The 22,753-nt window shown below is 46.2% G+C and overlaps 1 protein-coding gene across 1 annotated transcript in view; it reads right to left on the minus strand.

Annotated features, from left to right (window-relative positions):
• LOC147688814 (transmembrane channel-like protein 2) overlaps positions 1 to 22,753 on the minus strand; it is a 523,112-nt gene that overhangs the window by 96,114 nt on the left and 404,245 nt on the right. Inside the window, exon 16 of the mRNA XM_086939828.1 lies at positions 3,787 to 3,865. Within this exon, the coding sequence (XP_086795954.1) occupies positions 3,787 to 3,865 (79 nt within the window). The remainder of the gene's footprint in view (positions 1 to 3,786; positions 3,866 to 22,753) is intronic.

Genomic DNA, 22,753 nt, shown 5'->3' on the forward strand with positions numbered 1-22,753 from the left:
TTGTGTAAATAGTGTGGTTTTCTGCAATTTGTATAGCTACCTGCCAAACAGTTCAGAATCTATTATTTAGCCAGCAGCCGTGCAAAGTTTACCTACTATTTCCAGGGCTACCAGACAAAAAATAAATATAATCTACCAGTTAGCCAGAGGCCAAGTAATTAGCAGAGAACATTCACTACTTTCCAAGTGGTCGGCTAATGCACCCTACAGATTATTTAACATAACCGGCTTACTACCAAGCTTGGTTGAACAATGTGGGAAAATGGATGGCTGAATCAACTTCTTTGGCCATCAATTGGTCTGTAGTGATCGTCATAATATGTATCACAAATCCACCCTCACCAAAAATTCTGAGAGTCGAAATATGAGGTAGGGAAGCAGGTACAATCTGGTACAATCACAAAACTGAAGGGTAGTAGTTGCGGCCTGAGCTCATGAAAAGGCATCTTACGCAGAGACTGCCAGGTACAGAGTGAGATGGCAAGGAGCCCGAAGAAATCCCAAACTATAAAAGCATTCCAGTGAACAAACACTGAGGAAATCATTGGACACAGACTGTATAGGACAGTAGGTGAAACAGAAATGAAAGACTGCCATAGGAAGATTGAGACATCTCAAAGATATTCAGGGATGGCCTAAGCTGGCTGGAGCAAAAGCAGACAGAGGCCTGCAGAGGAAGAGGAGAGACTCAAACAGGAATGAAGAGCCAGACTGCCATATAGTCCCAGCATGTTAAGCACCATACCTGTGGCTGCTCTCTAACACTTCCACAAAGTGCTTCCCACCCCCACTTGCTACCATTGTAGTGACCAAGTGCACCTAATCAACAGTAAAACTTCAGTTGTTATCTGGCACCAGGCCTACTACTTCAGAATGCCTTCTATTTAATCGTTGACAGCATCAATTGTAAGGTTTCTTCGCCCCATGGTACTTAATCTCTGCTATTTTGCCATTATCTAGGTAAATAGAGAAGCTTCTTTGCTATTCTCACAGCTCGAGCTGCGTCATTTAGACGGCGGCCAAGTAAATAGTGAATTTTATTTGCGGTGTGCACTACTGCAAGCAAAATAGTACATAATTGCTACATTTAGTTGGTGTCTAGTTAAATAGTGTTACTTGCAGGGCTACCAAACAAATAGTACATGATCTTTGCCATTAAGTTGGCGGTTGGGCTATTGGCACAACCATTGTTCAGCTTGTACATAATCTCTGCTATTCAGTCGCCAACAGGGCAAATAGTGAAGTTTCTTTGCAATTTCTTTGCAATTTGCATGGCTGTGGGAAAATAGTACATAATCTCTGCTATTTATTCGGGGGACAGGTTAATTGTAAAGTTTCATAGCTGTTTGCATGCCCACTGGTGAAATACTCCATGAACTCTGCAATTTTGTTGGCAGCTGGATAAATAGGGAAGTCTCCTTGTTGTTTGTACGGTTGCTGGCAAAATAGTACATGATCACTGCTACCTAGTCAGAAGCTGCGTAAATACTGAAGCTTCTTTGCTTTTTGAATGGCCGCCGGCCAAACAATACATGAACTCTGCTATCTCGCAGGGTAAATAGTGACGTTTCTTTGCTATTTGCATAGCCACAGGCCAAATAGTACATAATCTCTGCTATCTAGTCTGCAGCAAGATTCAAAGTCAAGTTTCTTTGCTGTTTGTATGGCTATTGACCAAATACTACATCATCTCTGTTACTTAGTTTGCTATTCGTTGGAGGCCTGGTAAATAATGAAATTTGCACAGCCACTGGTTAATTAGCACCTAATATCTGCTATTTAGTGAGCAGCCAAGTAAATAGCAGCAAAATCTCACTATTTACTCGGAGGCCAGATAAATAGCTGCTACCATTTCAAAAATGTTCCTTCAAATGAAAGTGTCATGGCCTAAAATTAAAAGTCAGGATTTTGCAAGGAGCAGCAGATTAGTGAGTGAAGTGCCTGGCTGCACTTTGAATACAGGTGTTGGGGAATCATACAACTGCAAAGCTCAGGGCCAAATGACGTGTTCCTCAGTGCTGGGTGATAAGCAGTAGTAGAGGAGAGGCCTCAAGTGCTCTGGTAAATAGTAGGGCATGAGGGGCAGCTGCAGGCCTTTGAGGACTAGCTGAGGGCTTTTGAGGGTTGGCTGAGCACATCTGAACTCGAGATCAGGGTGAGAGAAGGGTCTCTTGGAGGCAGTTAACCATTTCTTGGGTGTTCCATGGTCCACCAAGTGTAACATATTTAAAAAGGTGCTTAGAAAAGGGGGGTCTATTACAGGGCGTTGGCAGACTCTGAGTGGAGGCAGAGTACAACTGAGCACTGGCTGAACGGATCTGAAAGACAGAAAACTTGATGATTCAATCTTAGGACTGCCAGTGGGCCTCTGAGGTGGAATGAGAAACTAGCATGTAGTTAGCTGAGGGGAGATGGCCATTTTTTTTTCTCTGGTGGGGGGATTAGAAAAAAACCATACGCCTGCTGCCAATCTATAGAAGAAGGAAGTTATCACATAGCAAAGTAATAACTTATGATCATCTACTCAAAAGCTGCCCTCTACTGATCCCCAGGAATGGATTTACCTTAGAAACACGCACAGACCTATACATTGAGTGTTATGTTATGTTATGTTATCCGCACTTGTATAGCGCACAGCTGCCCCAGCAAAGGGGCGTCCCAGCGCTTTGGACAGGTAAAAGGCACAACACAACAGACATCAGATAATCAGGTGGACAGAGGCAGAATACTAAGATGCAGAAGGGAAGAGATGGGTTTTTATAGCTCTCCTGAACTCCAACAAATTATCCAATGCACGAGTTTGAGATGGAAGTGAGTTCCATAACTTAGCAGCTAAAACTCGAAAAGAGCGTCCCCCAGCACGGCAGAGCTTAAACCGCGGGACCACAACCAGATTTTGACCCAAAGACCATAGTGACCGAGATGGTACATAAGGAATAAGAAGGTTCTCCAGTATCTGGGGGAGGACAATTTAAGGATCTTGAAAGACAGGCAAAGAATTTTAAAATCGATCCGTCGTGCCATAGGCAACCAATGTAATGACCGTATAGTTTCCTCGGTAAACCCACCAAGGCTCTAGCGGCAGCGTTTTGGACTTCAAAGATCTCAAGAAAGTTTTCTGAGAATACTATTACGATCTGAAACCCAACGATGTAAATGTAATTCCATCAATCAAAGGCAAATATTGTTTCAGCGTGTAAAATGATCACATGCTGTGCTTGTTAGCGAAAATGAGTTACCATGGTTTGAGAGTAAGACCGCTTGCATGGGGTTTGATGTGAAACAATGCCAGCGTTAAAACAGATGCAACATACATGTGATACACATTCCCCCTAATGAGATACTGAAAAAGAGTATTCTGGGTGGTAATTTATGAGTCACACGCCCTTCGGCAAATTACAAGCACTATTTAACCCAGAATAAAGGCACCAGCAGAAACTGTGGCTTTTCACGTTTTCCCTGCACGACACTGATGAATTATGTCCAAATATTCCAAGTAAAACATGTACGTAATACCACAATTTAAAGGCGTGAGAAAGTCACCATGGCAACTTATCGTGAGGTCTATTTGCTGATCCTTTGCACAATTCGTACTCCTTACAAAGCAGATGATGCATTTAGTGCATGCATTATTTGAAGAGATGAGCATATTATGAACTAAGTCCTATTCATTCCCAATATTTAGTTTTGCAAAAATGATAGAACAATACAAATGATACATTTATTTTCTGCTGCCACAGGTTAAATAAATACCATAGAAAATTATATGACACTTTTGAAACCTACCATTTGCATTTTCTTCCTCAGATCCAAATTTGCTTGCTCGAATGCTTTTGAAACAGCATTCAGATAATAAATAGCAAGGCTAGAAAATATGTAAATAAATGTCAAACTCGTCATACAAAAATAAAATATTATAAAATATTAAGTATATGTCTTCAAATTTTGGAAAAATAAACTAAATCAGCACACGCAGCACAAATAAATAGAAAACATCAATGAAAACGTAAACACACGACTTGAATAGAGTACTCTTGGTTTTTTTGGACTAATGACCACAAACATAACAAGAAGGAAGTCAAAAATGTAAAACTGTTTCTTTATGTGTTTGAAACAAGAATACAATAATAAGTGTTGGTTCATTCCACAGATGGCACAAATATTGAGTATTATTCAAATTATTTAGGAAATGTACTGTACTGGAAACCACTCTTTTATGGATTACGCTCTGTTCATTCGATGCAGTGGTATGCTGTGCGTGATGTGTGTGACAGATCAATTTTAGTCATATGGTAACTAAGTATATATATGAAATGAAGATGGGATGCTTGGTGGTTGGGTAAGGACAGAGGCTCATAGTAGTTTTTGAGAATAATTGAAGGATTCCAAAAGCTGGGAATTTAAGTGTGCTCCCAAATGGTGAGAGATTTAAGCATGCTCCCGCCATCTGGGACCCGACGTCTGTTCGGTGTAGGTTCAGTGACACCTGCGGGCAGGGAAATAGAATACATATTTCTCCCACACGGAGGGGGCAAGCAAAAATAGCTGCTCCCACCAGGTGGGAGCAAATCTGGCTCCAGCACCATGCAGTGAGCCTGCTGGGCCTGCAGGGTCCCTGGGGCTCTCCTCACATCCCCCAAAGTGTTGCCTAGTAGGTGCCCCAGGTGGGCACCGGGGCACCTGCCTACAACAAAGGGATGCCCCTAGGTGTGGGGTACTCGGCCCAAGAGGGCTCGGGGAGGAGGACTGCGCAACTCCCTCCCTTTTTAAGTAAGATTCAACCCAGGGGGGTGAGGTCCCTGGGGCCTGAGAAGGCTTGTGAAGGAGGGACGCATGCCCTCCTTCTCTTTTTACCCAAAGGCCAATCTTGGGCCGAAGGCCACCCACCCTACTCTCGGTTGAAGGCCATGCGCAGCATGTGGTTGGCTGCCTGCAGGGCATTGAAAGTATGGCTTGGCTGCACGTCAAGCCCTGGGACCAACTTCACACTGCCCATGACCAAATGCCTTGCCCAGCATGGGGTTGGCTGCCTCTAGATGTTGTTGGCCTCAAGCCTTTCAGCCAACTCCACCATGCATGACCCAAGTCCATGCTTGGTAGGGGGGTTGACTGTACGTATGCTAAACAAAATTACTTCACATCAAAATATCCTTGAAATTCACAAAAAAAAACCATAGGTTAAAGTGTCATTATAGTTAGATGAATATGTCAGTGCCAGTATAACATTTTGAACTAAAAAAATCACAGAAATTCACCAGTTATAGTTTGCAGAGATAACTATAACTTGCACCTCTGCCATGCCATCACATAATACATCATTCATGAAATCTACGACATGATATATGACATCTCAAACGACATCATTGATGGCATCACTGATGACATTATAAATGGCATCGCTGATGTCATCATCCAAGCTTCTTTTGTGCACATTACTTTATAAATGAGTATGGCATTAGAGGTCTATAAGTACAAAATAGCTTAGAATAATATGAAGCATCAGTAATGTCATTACACATACAACCGCCTTAGATGAAGCAAGCTTGTGTTATGTACAACATTGACCTTATACCAACCACCTTCTGGGTAGCTGAGTTCATATTACCAATCAACCACATGTAGATGCACACAGTATTCAATCTGTATACAGCTGTTCAGAGAAAACCAAGTTCATCCAGATACTCAACTTAATACATAACTAAAGCCCTTCTAGGGGCATCCTTAACCTGTATCAAACCCTTCAGTATCACTGAACCTACAGTGAGCAATGAAGTGGATATGAGTAAAAAAAAAGTGGTATAAACAGTGTTTACTCTATGGAGAAAGTTTAGTCTGTACCACAATGTTTGCAATCAGTGAAACTCTCATGAGAAATACACCACAGAGTATTAGTCTCTACTAAGAACAGTGTTCACCCTTTGCAGATCTTGCCCACAGAGAGACTATTCACCTAAAATAACAAAGGTCAACGCAAATGGATGCTCTCTTGCTGACGATTGACCCTTAAAAAAAGCGTTTGATTGGATGGACTGGGGGTTTTTGGGAAACACAATGGCGAAATTCGGCTTAGGGGAGAGGTTCCGAGAATGTGTTTGCTGCTGCTATGCCAAACTCACGGCTTGCATAAGGGTCAACTGCATCACCTCCGAACCCCTTTCTATTAAAAAAGGGACCAGACAGGGGTGTTCGCTGTCCCTGTTATTGTTCACTCTTTTTATAAAACCTTTGGTGCAGCCAGTCAGGGATAATCCTAGAATTAGGCGGATCCCTTCTGGGGGGAAGCATATCCCATAAGTCTTTACTCAGATGACGTACTGGCGGCCTTGATGGAACCTAGGCTCTCCCTTCCTGCCTTCCTCGAGGAGTTGCGTGCATTTAGCCGGGTATCTGGCTTTCGGGTCAACCTTTGCCGGTAGAAAGGTAGCAAGCAGACACAATTCTGTATCTAGGGTTAGATCTAGCGGCAACGGTTCAATGAACGGCTCAGCTGAATTACACCAGACTGTCCCAACAAGCTGTGAAAGAGTTGGGCGCTTGGAGCAAGCACCACTTATCTCTTCTCAACGGGTAGCTGTGGTCAAAATGTCCCTACTTCCTAGAGCGCTCTACCTGTTTCAGACCATGCAGGTTCAGGCCCTCTGCTGGAGTTCCTGCGTCGATGCAGCACAGCATTAATCAATTTGTATGGGCAGGGAAAAGACCGAGGATGAGTAAGGCTCTAGATACATGCGCCCCGAACATGGGGGCCTTGGAATACCGGATCTCCTTAGCTACTATAAGGCAGCCCAACTGCTATACTTGGTGGAGTGTGCACGACCACCCTCCGAAAAGTGGCAGCTTTTCAAGGATAGAGCGCTGGCTTGCATCCCATTATGGAAGGTTCCCTTTCTCCAGAGATCACAACGGCGTTGGGGCATGCTGGGCTCTCCGGTCAACAAGTCAATAATGGCGGTCTGGGATGGGGTGGTGACCACCAAGAAACTTTCGACTTTTCCTTCCCTGCTGACCCCCCTGTTTGGCAATAGCAAATTCACCTCAGGTACGTCTGACAAATCATTTAGGGCCATATGTATGAAAGTTACATTTTGCGATTCTCAAATAGCGATTTTTTGAGAATCGCTATTTGAGAATCGCAAAATGCTATGTATGTAGGATTTGCAAATCATTTTGCGAATCCTACATATTCCTTAATTGCGAATCGCAAATTGCAATTCGCAATTAAGGAATACCTGCCCATTCATTCCTATGGGCCTAGAGGCCCATAGGAATGAATGGGAATACATTCTCAATTTGAGATTCTCAATTAGAGAATCGCAAATTGAAAATGCAATTTCAAGGGTGCCAAGATGTCAAAAGGACACCCTGTTACACCCCTGAAATGTGCATGAGTGCCCATGTGGCACACATACATGCCCTAAGGGCATTTTTTCTGGGCCTCATACATTGCATTTAAGGAATCACAATTTGCGATTCCTTAAATGCAATAGCAAAATAGGGAATCCAACATTTGCGATTTCTTATTTTGCGAGGCTGTTTTGCTCACATACATACAACTTAGCTATTTTGCGATCACAAATGCCAAAATTCTGCAAATTTCGGCATTTGCGATTGCAAAACTGCCTTTATACATATGGCCCTTAGAGAGTGACGTGGCACCTTGTGCCGTTCGGTGAGTCATCTATTTGACCTCTCAGGAGTAATCTCGTTTCCCCAGCTGAGGTCAGAGTATGGGATCCCGGAGTCTGAGAGACTGGGGTTTTTGCAGCTACAGCATTGGGTTCTCCATCCCGGGATGAGGGTGCAGCGGGGCCGCAAATTAACTAAATATGAAAAATGGCTAATCACCAAGCTCACCGACAAAGGGTTGATATCTGAAATGTTAGATATGCTCCAGGATGGCCCAAGTTCACAGGCAACCCTTATTCAGAAGCGATGGGGGAGGGAATTGGGAGGAGACCTCTCTGGGAAGGACTGGGAGGGTATCTATTATAGAGCCAAGCACACTGCCCGAAATGTAGATAATATCGAAACGGCTATGAAAATAGCAACATATTGGTATCTAACACCTGTGTGTCTCCACAGGGGCTATCCACACAGGAGTCCCACCTGCTGATGGCCTGCGATAATGAGGGCATCTGCCTCATATACTGTGGGAGTGCCCAATGCTGTCTTCCTACTGGTCCAAAATTCTATATGAGATAGATGAACTATTCAATACTGAAATCCTGTGACTCCCAGTGTATGTGGTCCTGGGCCTTCCCAACCCCATTACATTGCCACTGAAGAGCATGAGAGGGCGACAGATGGGGTTAGCACTGGGTACAACTTTACAGAATATCTTGCTGCACTGGGGGACAAATACTCCTCCTACATATGTGGTGTGGCTCCATCGAATATGGCACATCATTGGGATGGAACCCATTTCTGCCACACGGAGCAGCTTGGCGGCCTCCTTCCAGAAAGTGTGGGGTCCATTTTTAAAACTGAGCCTAGCGGAATTCAACGAAATCACTCAGCCCAAAATACCTTTGGGTGTTGTGACTCTCTGACCTGGAGAAAGAGCCGCACCATCTCCAACTGTATGAAGGAAACCGTCTTTGTGGCAAGACACGATTTAGACAGTCAGGGGCCAAGGGATATTGGACGGGGTGCGTGGGGATGTTTCAGTTCTTGGTTTCATATAAACAGCAGTATCTTTCGCAATGCAATGCCCTCTTTGCCTTGATAGTGACACAGATGTGCAATCTAACCAGCGAGCGATATACTTTGTTTACATTGCATAAATGTATGTATGACACATTCTCCTGCATTACACGGCTGCCGTTGTTGGAATGTTGTGTATTTTTGAAAATGCTAATGAAAACATTTAAACATAAAATAACAAAGGTCTGAAAGTGATAAAGGTTATGCACTCTGCAGCCTTCATACTGATGTGAAAGCTTTAGAACTAGACCATCTTCTGAAGCAAAACAAGCACAAGTACACAGGTTGGTCCCTGGCGCATACAGTCTTCTATCTTATGTAGAAATTGTCATGCTGAGACGATTCTGTCTAAATACTCAAGGCTGCTTACAGTACTTAGTATCTACTATGAAGAATATTTGCCCTGTTGGATACTTTTTCTGCAGAACCAAAAATGTGTGTAGGGACACAAGTCCTCAACTTTCACCTGCAATCAGAGTTACTCCTGAATATAAATATTCATAAATAATTCAACGGCTCTACTCAGCTATAATGCATTAAGATCTCATTTGACTGGCAAATACTTACACCAATTATCTGAACTCAGGCTTTAGAAAATCAATTAGAGAAGTAATATGGGGATTACCGGCCACTATGTAAACTATAAAACAAATAACATTGGATTATGTACTCAGTAATGTCACTTGAGAGGTCATCAGTGAGGTAATATGCAGTGCATGTCAGGGGAGCAGGTTAAAATTAGCTTTACTAACTTTAACTGGTGAATTTCAATGATTTTTTGTTTTTCAAAACGTTATGTTGGCACTAAAAAATTCCCCTAACTATACAACACTTCATCCTTTGTTTTTTTCAGTGAATACGTATATATCTCTATATATTCACTGAAAGAATTAAAGGATAAAGTAACGTTGTAGTTAGGTGAAACTTTCATTACTTTTTACTTTATAAAAAACACAATGAAATTCACCAGGTAAAGTTATCTTAAGTAACTATAACACGTGCCCTAAGATAACTATAACTTGCATACCACCATGCACAGTTTCTCATTAATGATTCAGAAAAGGGGGTGGTGATGAACAGAGTGTCTGAATTAAGCAGACCACTCTTACCCAGTCCAAAGATCAGGGCTTGATCCATCACCGTTATTTATCTCACTGCACCATCCCAGCTCAGAACCTGGCTATATGCAAATCAGTCTGTCCCTGGCCCAGTGTATCATGGGAACAGGGCAGACTAAACTACCAAGCCAATTCTTCACCAGAAAGGAGACAAGCTACCGGGGACCGGTTTCTGGCATTTCAGCCGTCTTCGGCCCGGCTTGCTTGAATCCTGATGGAGCAGTGAGAAAGGGACTCTTGTCTGAGTATACCCTGCCACGGTGTTGGATCTAGCCCTGATCTCTTGACTGGGTGAGAGTATTCTGCTTAATTCAGAAACTCTGTCCATCACCACCCCTTGTTGTTAAATATTTTGTCCACCCTAAGCGTGGAAGGGTATACTCAGATGTGAGTCCTTTGCTCATTGCACCATCAGGATTCAAGCAAGCCGGGCCGACGACGGCTAAAATGCCAGAAACCGGTCCCTGGAAGCTTGTTTCCTTCCCAGTGTAAGAATTGGCCTGGTAGTTTGGTTTGCCCTGTTCCCATCATGCACTGGGACAGGAACAGACTAATTTGCTTATAGCCAGGTTCTGAGCTGAGATGGTGCAGTGAGCTAAAAAACGGTGTTGGATCTAGCCCTGATCTCTTGACTGGGTGAGAGTATTCTGCTTAATTCAGAAACTCTGTCCATCACCACCCCTTGTTGTTAAATATGTTGTCCACCCTAAGCGTGGAAGGGTATACTCAGATGTGAGTCCCTTGCTCATTGCACCATCAGGATTCAAGCAAGCCGGGCCGACGACGGCTGAAATGCCAGAAACCGGTCCCTGGAAGCTTGTTTCCTTCCCAGTGTAAGAATTGGCTTGGTAGTTTGGTTTGCCCTGTTCCCATCATGCACTGGGACAGGAACAGACTAATTTGCTTATAGCCAGGTTCTGAGCTGGGATGGTGCAGTGAGCTAGAAAACGGTGTTGGATCTAGCCCTGATCTCTTGACTGGGTGAGAGTGTTCTGCTTAATTCAGAAACTCTGTCCATCACCACCCCTTGTTGTTAAATATTTTGTCCACCCTAAGCGTGGAAGGGTATACTCAGATGTTAGTCCCTTGCTCATTGCACCATCAGGATTCAAGCAAGCCGGGCCGACGACGGCTGAAATGCCAGAAACCGGTCCCTGGAAGCTTGTTTCCTTCCAGTGTAAGAATTGGCTTGGTAGTTTGGTTTGCCCTGTTCCCATCATGCACTGGGACAGGAACAGACTAATTTGCTTATAGCCAGGTTCTGAGCTGGGATGGTGCAGTGAGCTAAAAAACGGTGTTGGATTTAGCCCTGATCGCTTGACTGGGTGAGAGTATTCTGCTTAATTCAGAAACTCTGTCCATCACCACCCCTTGTTGTTAAATATTTTGTCCACCCTAAGCGTGGAAGGGTATACTCAGATGAGAGTCCCTTGCTCATTGCACCATCAGGATTCAAGCAAGCCGGGCCGACGACGGCTGAAATGCCAGAAACCGGTCCCTGGAAGCTTGTTTCCTTCCCAGTGTAAGAATTGGCTTGGTAGTTTGGTTTGCCCTGTTCCCATCATGCACTGGGACAGGAACGTACTAATTTGCTTATAGCCAGGTTCTGAGCTGGGATGGTGCAGTGAGCTAAAAAACGGTGTTGGATCTAGCCCTGATCTCTTGACTGGGTGAGAGTATTCTGCTTAATTCAGAAACTCTGTCCATCACCACCCCTTGTTGTTAAATATTATGTCCACCCTAAGCGTGGAAGGGTATACTCAGATGTGAGCCCCTTGCTCATTGCACCATCAGGATTCAAGCAAGCCGGGCCGACGACGGCTGAAATGCCAGAAACCGGTCCCTGGAAGCTTGTTTCCTTCCCAGTGTAAGAATTGGCTTGGTAGTTTGGTTTGCCCTGTTCCCATCATGCACTGGGACAGGAACAGACTAATTTGCTTATAGCCAGGTTCTGAGCTGGGATGGTGCAGTGAGCTAAAAAACGGTGTTGGATCTAGCCCTGATCTCTTGACTGGGTGAGAGTATTCTGCTTAATTCAGAAACTCTGTCCATCACCACCCCTTGTTGTTAAATATTTTGTCCACCCTAAGCGTGGAAGGGTATACTGAGATGTGAGTCCCTTGCTCATTGCACCATCAGGATTCAAGCAAGCCGGGCCGACGACGGCTGAAATGCCAGAAACCGGTCCCTGGAAGCTTGTTTCCTTCCCAGTGTAAGAATTGGCTTGGTAGTTTGGTTTGCCCTGTTCCCATCATGCACTGGGACAGGAACAGACTAATTTGCTTATAGCCAGGTTCTGAGCTGGGATGGTGCAGTGAGCTAAAAAACGGTGTTGGATCTAGCCCTGATCTCTTGACTGGGTGAGAGTGTTCTGCTTAATTCAGAAACTCTGTCCATCACCACCCCTTGTTGTTAAATATTTTGTCCACCCTAAGCGTGGAAGGGTATACTCAGATGTGAGTCCCTTGCTCATTGCACCATCAGGATTCAAGCAAGCCGGGCCGACGACGGCTGAAATGCCAGAAACCGGTCCCTGGAAGCTTGTTTCCTTCCAGTGTAAGAATTGGCTTGGTAGTTTGGTTTGCCCTGTTCCCATCATGCACTGGGACAGGAACAGACTAATTTGCTTATAGCCAGGTTCTGAGCTGGGATGGTGCAGTGAGCTAAAAAACGGTGTTGGATTTAGCCCTGATCTCTTGACTGGGTGAGAGTATTCTGCTTAATTCAGAAACTCTGTCCATCACCACCCCTTGTTGTTAAATATTTTGTCCACCCTAAGCGTGGAAGGGTATACTCAGATGAGAGTCCCTTGCTCATTGCACCATCAGGATTCAAGCAAGCCGGGCCGACGACGGCTGAAATGCCAGAAACCGGTCGCTGGAAGCTTGTTTCCTTCCCAGTGTAAGAATTGGCTTGGTAGTTTGGTTTGCCCTGTTCCCATCATGCACTGGGACAGGAACGTACTAATTTGCTTATAGCCAGGTTCTGAGCTGGGATGGTGCAGTGAGCTAAAAAACGGTGTTGGATCTAGCCCTGATCTCTTGACTGGGTGAGAGTATTCTGCTTAATTCAGAAACTCTGTCCATCACCACCCCTTGTTGTTAAATATTTTGTCCACCCTAAGCGTGGAAGGGTATACTCAGATGTGAGCCCCTTGCTCATTGCACCATCAGGATTCAAGCAAGCCGGGCCGACGACGGCTGAAATGCCAGAAACCGGTCCCTGGAAGCTTGTTTCCTTTCCAGTGTAAGAATTGGCTTGGTAGTTTGGTATGCCCTGTTCCCATCATGCACTGGGACAGGAACAGACTAATTTGCTTATAGCCAGGTTCTGAGCTGAGATGGTGCAGTGAGCTAAAAAACGGTGTTGGATCTAGCCCTGATCTCTTGACTGGGTGAGAGTATTCTGCTTAATTCAGAAACTCTGTCCATCACCACCCCTTGTTGTTAAATATTTTGTCCACCCTAAGCGTGGAAGGGTATACTCAGATGTGAGTCCCTTGCTCATTGCACCATCAGGATTCAAGCAAGCCGGGCCGACGACGGCTGAAATGCAAAACACCGGTCCCTGGAAGCTTGTTTCCTTCCCAGTGTAAGAATTGGCTTGGTAGTTTGGTTTGCCCTGTTCCCATCATGCACTGGGACAGGAACAGACTAATTTGCTTATAGCCAGGTTCTGAGCTGGGATGGTGCAGTGAGCTAAAAAACGGTGTTAGATCTAGCCCTGATCTCTTGACTGGGTGAGAGTGTTCTGCTTAATTCAGAAACTCTGTCCATCACCACCCCTTGTTGTTAAATATTTTGTCCACCCTAAGCGTGGAAGGGTATACTCAGATGTGAGTCCCTTGCTCATTGCACCATCAGGATTCAAGCAAGCCAGGCCGACGACGGCTGAAATGCCAGAAACCGGTCCCTGGAAGCTTGTTTCCTTCCAGTGTAAGAATTGGCTTGGTCGTTTGGTTTGCCCTGTTCCCATCATGCACTGGGACAGGAACAGACTAATTTGCTTATAGCCAGGTTCTGAGCTGGGATGGTGCAGTGAGCTAAAAAACGGTGTTGGATCTAGCCCTGATCTCTTGACTGGGTGAGAGTATTCTGCTTAATTCAGAAACTCTGTCCATCACCACCCCTTGTTGTTAAATATTTTGTCCACCCTAAGCGTGGAAGGGTATACTCAGATGTGAGCCCCTTGCTCATTGCACCATCAGGATACAAGCAAGCCGGGCCGACGATGGCTGAAATGCCAGAAACCGGTCCCTGGAAGCTTGTTTCCTTCCCAGTGTAAGAATTGGCTTGGTAGTTTGGTTTGCCCTGTTCCCATCATGCACTGGGACAGGAACAGACTAATTTGCTTATAGCCAGGTTCTGAGCTGGGATGGTGCAGTGAGCTAAAAAACGGTGTTGGATCTAGCCCTGTTCTCTTGACTGGGTGAGAGTATTCTGCTTAATTCAGAAACTCTGTCCATCACCACCCCTTGTTGTTAAATATTTTGTCCACCCTAAGCGTGGAAGGGTATACTCAGATGTGAGTCCCTTGCTCATTGCACCATCAGGATTCAAGCAAGCCGGGCCGACGACGGCTGAAATGCCAGAAACCGGTCCCTGGAAGCTTGTTTCCTTCCCAGTGTAAGAATTGGCTTGGTAGTTTGGTTTGCCCTGTTCCCATCATGCACTGGGACAGGAACAGACTAATTTGCTTATAGCCAGGTTCTGAGCTGGGATGGTGCAGTGAGCTAAAAAACGGTGTTGGATCTAGCCCTGATCTCTTGACTGGGTGAGAGTGTTCTGCTTAATTCAGAAACTCTGTCCATCACCACCCCTTGTTGTTAAATATTTTGTCCACCCTAAGCGTGGAAGGGTATACTCAGATGTGAGTCCCTTGCTCATTGCACCATCAGGATTCAAGCAAGCCGGGCCGACGACGGCTGAAATGCCAGAAACCGGTCCCTGGAAGCTTGTTTCCTTCCAGTGTAAGAATTGGCTTGGTAGTTTGGTTTGCCCTGTTCCCATCATGCACTGGGACAGGAACAGACTAATTTGCTTATAGCCAGGTTCTGAGCTGGGATGGTGCAGTGAGCTAAAAAACGGTGTTGGATTTAGCCCTGATCTCTTGACTGGGTGAGAGTATTCTGCTTAATTCAGAAACTCTGTCCATCACCACCCCTTGTTGTTAAATATTTTGTCCACCCTAAGCGTGGAAGGGTATACTCAGATGAGAGTCCCTTGCTCATTGCACCATCAGGATTCAAGCAAGCCGGGCCGACGATGGCTGAAATGCCAGAAACCGGTCCCTGGAAGCTTGTTTCCTTCCCAGTGTAAGAATTGGCTTGGTAGTTTGGTTTGCCCTGTTCCCATCATGCACTGGGCCAGGAACGCACTAATTTGCTTATAGCCAGGTTCTGAGCTGGGATGGTGCAGTGAGCTAAAAAACGGTGTTGGATCTAGCCCTGATCTCTTGACTGGGTGAGAGTATTCTGCTTAATTCAGAAACTCTGTCCATCACCACCCCTTGTTGTTAAATATTTTGTCCACCCTAAGCGTGGAAGGGTATACTCAGATGAGAGTCCCTTGCTCATTGCACCATCAGGATTCAAGCAAGCCGGGCCGACGACGGCTGAAATGCCAGAAACCGGTCCCTGGAAGCTTGTTTCCTTCCCAGTGTAAGAATTGGCTTGGTAGTTTGGTTTGCCCTGTTCCCATCATGCACTGGGACAGGAACGTACTAATTTGCTTATAGCCAGGTTCTGAGCTGGGATGGTGCAGTGAGCTAAAAAACGGTGTTGGATCTAGCCCTGATCTCTTGACTGGGTGAGAGTATTCTGCTTAATTCAGAAACTCTGTCCATCACCACCCCTTGTTGTTAAATATTATGTCCACCCTAAGCGTGGAAGGGTATACTCAGATGTGAGCCCCTTGCTCATTGCACCATCAGGATTCAAGCAAGCCGGGCCGACGACGGCTGAAATGCCAGAAACCGGTCCCTGGAAGCTTGTTTCCTTCCCAGTGTAAGAATTGGCTTGGTAGTTTGGTTTGCCCTGTTCCCATCATGCACTGGGACAGGAACAGACTAATTTGCTTATAGCCAGGTTCTGAGCTGGGATGGTGCAGTGAGCTAAAAAACGGTGTTGGATCTAGCCCTGATCTCTTGACTGGGTGAGAGTATTCTGCTTAATTCAGAAACTCTGTCCATCACCACCCCTTGTTGTTAAATATTTTGTCCACCCTAAGCGTGGAAGGGTATACTGAGATGTGAGTCCCTTGCTCATTGCACCACCAGGATTCAAGCAAGCCGGGCCGACGACGGCTGAAATGCCAGAAACCGGTCCCTGGAAGCTTGTTTCCTTCCCAGTGTAAGAATTGGCTTGGTAGTTTGGTTTGCCCTGTTCCCATCATGCACTGGGACAGGAACAGACTAATTTGCTTATAGCCAGGTTCTGAGCTGGGATGGTGCAGTGAGCTAAAAAACGGTGTTGGATCTAGCCCTGATCTCTTGACTGGGTGAGAGTGTTCTGCTTAATTCAGAAACTCTGTCCATCACCACCCCTTGTTGTTAAATATTTTGTCCACCCTAAGCGTGGAAGGGTATACTCAGATGTGAGTCCCTTGCTCATTGCACCATCAGGATTCAAGCAAGCCGGGCCGACGACGGCTGAAATGCCAGAAACCGGTCCCTGGAAGCTTGTTTCCTTCCAGTGTAAGAATTGGCTTGGTAGTTTGGTTTGCCCTGTTCCCATCATGCACTGGGACAGGAACAGACTAATTTGCTTATAGCCAGGTTCTGAGCTGGGATGGTGCAGTGAGCTAAAAAACGGTGTTGGATTTAGCCCTGATCTCTTGACTGGGTGAGAGTATTCTGCTTAATTCAGAAACTCTGTCCATCACCACCCCTTGTTGTTAAATATTTTGTCCACCCTAAGCGTGGAAGGGTATACTCAGATGAGAGTCCCTTGCTCATTGCACCATCAGGATTCAAGCAAGCCGGGCCGACGACGGCTGAAATGCCAGAAACCGGTCGCTGGAAGCTTGTTTCCTTCCCAGTGTAAGAATTGGCTTGGTAGTTTGGTTTGCCCTGTTCCCATCATGCACTGGGACAGGAACGTACTAATTTGCTTATAGCCAGGTTCTGAGCTGGGATGGTGCAGTGAGCTAAAAAACGGTGTTGGATCTAGCCCTGATCTCTTGACTGGGTGAGAGTATTCTGCTTAATTCAGAAACTCTGTCCATCACCACCCCTTGTTGTTAAATATTTTGTCCACCCTAAGCGTGGAAGGGTATACTCAGATGTGAGCCCCTTGCTCATTGCACCATCAGGATTCAAGCAAGCCGGGCCGACGACGGCTGAAATGCCAGAAACCGGTCCCTGGAAGCTTGTTTCCTTTCCAGTGTAAGAATTGGCTTGGTAGTTTGGTTTGCCCTGTTCCCATCATGCACTGGGACAGGAACAGACTAATTTGCTTATAGCCAGGTTCTGAGCTGAGATGGTGCAGTGAGCTAAAAAACGGTGTTGGATCTAGCCCTGATCTCTTGACTGGGTGAGAGTATTCTGCTTAATTCAGAAACTCTGTCCATCACCACCCCTTGTTGTTAAATATTTTGTCCACCCTAAGCGTGGAAGGGTATACTCAGATGTGAGTCCCTTGCTCATTGCACCATCAGGATTCAAGCAAGCCGGGCCGACGACGGCTGAAATGCAAAACACCGGTCCCTGGAAGCTTGTTTCCTTCCCAGTGTAAGAATTGGCTTGGTAGTTTGGTTTGCCCTGTTCCCATCATGCACTGGGACAGGAACAGACTAATTTGCTTATAGCCAGGTTCTGAGCTGGGATGGTGCAGTGAGCTAAAAAACGGTGTTGGATCTAGCCCTGATCTCTTGACTGGGTGAGAGTGTTCTGCTTAATTCAGAAACTCTGTCCATCACCACCCCTTGTTGTTAAATATTTTGTCCACCCTAAGCGTGGAAGGGTATACTCAGATGTGAGTCCCTTGCTCATTGCACCATCAGGATTCAAGCAAGCCAGGCCGACGACGGCTGAAATGCCAGAAACCGGTCCCTGGAAGCTTGTTTCCTTCCAGTGTAAGAATTGGCTTGGTCGTTTGGTTTGCCCTGTTCCCATCATGCACTGGGACAGGAACAGACTAATTTGCTTATAGCCAGGTTCTGAGCTGGGATGGTGCAGTGAGCTAAAAAACGGTGTTGGATCTAGCCCTGATCTCTTGACTGGGTGAGAGTATTCTGCTTAATTCAGAAACTCTGTCCATCACCACCCCTTGTTGTTAAATATTTTGTCCACCCTAAGCGTGGAAGGGTATACTCAGATGTGAGCCCCTTGCTCATTGCACCATCAGGATACAAGCAAGCCGGGCCGACGATGGCTGAAATGCCAGAAACCGGTCCCTGGAAGCTTGTTTCCTTCCCAGTGTAAGAATTGGCTTGGTAGTTTGGTTTGCCCTGTTCCCATCATGCACTGGGACAGGAACAGACTAATTTGCTTATAGCCAGGTTCTGAGCTGGGATGGTGCAGTGAGCTAAAAAACGGTGTTGGATCTAGCCCTGATCTCTTGACTGGGTGAGAGTATTCTGCTTAATTCAGAAACTCTGTCCATCACCACCCCTTGTTGTTAAATATTTTGTCCACCCTAAGCGTGGAAGGGTATACTCAGATGTGAGTCCCTTGCTCATTGCACCATCAGGATTCAAGCAAGCCGGGCCGACGACGGCTGAAATGCCAGAAACCGGTCCCTGGAAGCTTGTTTCCTTCCCAGTGTAAGAATTGGCTTGGTAGTTTGGTTTGCCCTGTTCCCATCATGCACTGGGACAGGAACAGACTAATTTGCTTATAGCCAGGTTCTGAGCTGGGATGGTGCAGTGAGCTAAAAAACGGTGTTGGATCTAGCCCTGATCTCTTGACTGGGTGAGAGTGTTCTGCTTAATTCAGAAACTCTGTCCATCACCACCCCTTGTTGTTAAATATTTTGTCCACCCTAAGCGTGGAAGGGTATACTCAGATGTGAGTCCCTTGCTCATTGCACCATCAGGATTCAAGCAAGCCGGGCCGACGACGGCAGAAATGCCAGAAACCGGTCCCTGGAAGCTTGTTTCCTTCCAGTGTAAGAATTGGCTTGGTAGTTTGGTTTGCCCTGTTCCCATCATGCACTGGGACAGGAACAGACTAATTTGCTTATAGCCAGGTTCTGAGCTGGGATGGTGCAGTGAGCTAAAAAACGGTGTTGGATTTAGCCCTGATCTCTTGACTGGGTGAGAGTATTCTGCTTAATTCAGAAACTCTGTCCATCACCACCCCTTGTTGTTAAATATTTTGTCCACCCTAAGCGTGGAAGGGTATACTCAGATGAGAGTCCCTTGCTCATTGCACCATCAGGATTCAAGCAAGCCGGGCCGACGATGGCTGAAATGCCAGAAACCGGTCCCTGGAAGCTTGTTTCCTTCCCAGTGTAAGAATTGGCTTGGTAGTTTGGTTTGCCCTGTTCCCATCATGCACTGGGACAGGAACGCACTAATTTGCTTATAGCCAGGTTCTGAGCTGGGATGGTGCAGTGAGCTAAAAAACGGTGTTGGATCTAGCCCTGATCTCTTGACTGGGTGAGAGTATTCTGCTTAATTCAGAAACTCTGTCCATCACCACCCCTTGTTGTTAAATATTTTGTCCACCCTAAGCGTGGAAGGGTATACTCAGATGAGAGTCCCTTGCTCATTGCACCATCAGGATTCAAGCAAGCCGGGCCGACGATGGCTGAAATGCCATAAACCGGTCCCTGGAAGCTTGTTTCCTTCCCAGTGTAAGAATTGGCTTGGTAGTTTGGTTTGCCCTGTTCCCATCATGCACTGGGACAGGAACAGACTAATTTGCTTATTGCCAGGTTCTGAGCTGGGATGGTGCAGTGAGCTAAAAAACGGTGTTGGATCTAGCCCTGATCTCTTGACTGGGTGAGAGTATTCTGCTTAATTCAGAAACTCTGTCCATCACCACCCCTTGTTGTTAAATATTTTGTCCACCCTAAGCGTGGAAGGGTGTACTCAGATGAGAGTCCCTTGCTCATTGCACCATCAGGATTCAAGCAAGCCGGGCCGACGATGGCTGAAATGCCAGAAACCGGTCCCTGGAAGCTTGTTTCCTTCCAAGTGTAAGAATTGGCTTGGTAGTTTGGTTTGCCCTGTTCCCATCATGCACTGGGACAGGAACGCACTAATTTGCTTATAGCCAGGTTCTGAGCTGGGATGGTGCAGTGAGCTAAAAAACGGTGTTGGATCTAGCCCTGATCTCTTGACTGGGTGAGAGTATTCTGCTTAATTCAGAAACTCTGTCCATCACCACCCCTTGTTGTTAAATATTTTGTCCACCCTAAGCGTGGAAGGGTATACTCAGATGAGAGTCCCTTGCTCATTGCACCATCAGGATTCAAGCAAGCCGGGCCGACGATGGCTGAAATGCCAGAAACCGGTCCCTGGAAGCTTGTTTCCTTCCCAGTGTAAGAATTGGCTTGGTAGTTTGGTTTGCCCTGTTCCCATCATGCACTGGGACAGGAACAGACTAATTTGCTTATAGCCAGGTTCTGAGCTGGGATGGTGCAGTGAGCTAAAAAACGGTGTTGGATCTAGCCCTGATCTCTTGACTGGGTGAGAGTGTTCTGCTTAATTCAGAAACTCTGTCCATCACCACCCCTTGTTGTTAAATATTTTGTCCACCCTAAGCGTGGAAGGGTATACTCAGATGTGAGTCCCTTGCTCATTGCACCATCAGGATTCAAGCAAGCCAGGCCGACGACGGCTGAAATGCCAGAAACCGGTCCCTGGAAGCTTGTTTCCTTCCAGTGTAAGAATTGGCTTGGTCGTTTGGTTTGCCCTGTTCCCATCATGCACTGGGACAGGAACAGACTAATTTGCTTATAGCCAGGTTCTGAGCTGGGATGGTGCAGTGAGCTAAAAAACGGTGTTGGATCTAGCCCTGATCTCTTGACTGGGTGAGAGTATTCTGCTTAATTCAGAAACTCTGTCCATCACCACCCCTTGTTGTTAAATATTTTGTCCACCCTAAGCGTGGAAGGGTATACTCAGATGTGAGCCCCTTGCTCATTGCACCATCAGGATACAAGCAAGCCGGGCCGACGACGGCTGAAATGCCAGAAACCGGTCCCTGGAAGCTTGTTTCCTTCCCAGTGTAAGAATTGGCTTGGTAGTTTGGTTTGCCCTGTTCCCATCATGCACTGGGACAGGAACAGACTAATTTGCTTATAGCCAGGTTCTGAGCTGGGATGGTGCAGTGAGCTAAAAATCGGTGTTGGATCTAGCCCTGATCTCTTGACTGGGTGAGAGTATTCTGCTTAATTCAGAAACTCTGTCCATCACCACCCCTTGTTGTTAAATTTTTTGTCCACCCTAAGCGTGGAAGGGTATACTCAGATGTGAGTCCCTTGCTCATTGCACCATCAGGATTCAAGCAAGCCGGGCCGACGACGGCTGAAATGCCAGAAACCGGTCCCTGGAAGCTTGTTTCCTTCCCAGTGTAAGAATTGGCTTGGTAGTTTGGTTTGCCCTGTTCCCATCATGCACTGGGACAGGAACAGACTAATTTGCTTATAGCCAGGTTCTGAGCTGGGATGGTGCAGTGAGCTAAAAAACGGTGTTGGATCTAGCCCTGATCTCTTGACTGGGTGAGAGTGTTCTGCTTAATTCAGAAACTCTGTCCATCACCACCCCTTGTTGTTAAATATTTTGTCCACCCTAAGCGTGGAAGGGTATACTCAGATGTGAGTCCCTTGCTCATTGCACCATCAGGATTCAAGCAAGCCGGGCCGACGACGGCTGAAATGCCAGAAACCGGTCCCTGGAAGCTTGTTTCCTTCCAGTGTAAGAATTGGCTTGGTAGTTTGGTTTGCCCTGTTCCCATCATGCACTGGGACAGGAACAGACTAATTTGCTTATAGCCAGGTTCTGAGCTGGGATGGTGCAGTGAGCTAAAAAACGGTGTTGGATTTAGCCCTGATCTCTTGACTGGGTGAGAGTATTCTGCTTAATTCAGAAACTCTGTCCATCACCACCCCTTGTTGTTAAATATTTTGTCCACCCTAAGCGTGGAAGGGTATACTTAGATGAGAGTCCATTGCTCATTGCACCATCAGGATTCAAGCAATCCGGGCCGACGACGGCTGAAATGCCAGAAACCAGTCCCTGGAAGCTTGTTTCCTTCCCAGTGTAAGAATTGGCTTGGTAGTTTGGTTTGCCCTGTTCCCATCATGCACTGGGACAGGAACGCACTAATTTGCTTATAGCCAGGTTCTGAGCTGGGATGGTGCAGTGAGCTAAAAAACGGTGTTGGATCTAGCCCTGATCTCTTGACTGGGTGAGAGTATTCTGCTTAATTCAGAAACTCTGTCCATCACCACCCCTTGTTGTTAAATATTTTGTCCACCCTAAGCGTGGAAGGGTATACTCAGATGAGAGTCCCTTGCTCATTGCACCATCAGGATTCAAGCAAGCCGGGCCGACGATGGCTGAAATGCCAGAAACCGGTCCCTGGAAGCTTGTTTCCTTCCCAGTGTAAGAATTGGCTTGGTAGTTTGGTTTGCCCTGTTCCCATCATGCACTGGGACAGGAACGCACTAATTTGCTTATAGCCAGGTTCTGAGCTGGGATGGTGCAGTGAGCTAAAAAACGGTGTTGGATCTAGCCCTGATCTCTTGACTGGGTGAGAGTATTCTGCTTAATTCAGAAACTCTGTCCATCACCACCCCTTGTTGTTAAATATTTTGTCCACCCTAAGCGTGGAAGGGTATACTCAGATGAGAGTCCCTTGCTCATTGCACCATCAGGATTCAAGCAAGCCGGGCCGACGATGGCTGAAATGCCAGAAACCGGTCCCTGGAAGCTTGTTTCCTTCCCAGTGTAAGAATTGGCTTGGTAGTTTGGTTTGCCCTG

Source organism: Lissotriton vulgaris, chromosome 10, assembly GCF_964263255.1.
Source record: "Lissotriton vulgaris chromosome 10, aLisVul1.2, whole genome shotgun sequence".
Classification (NCBI taxonomy): Eukaryota; Metazoa; Chordata; class Amphibia; order Caudata; family Salamandridae; genus Lissotriton; species Lissotriton vulgaris.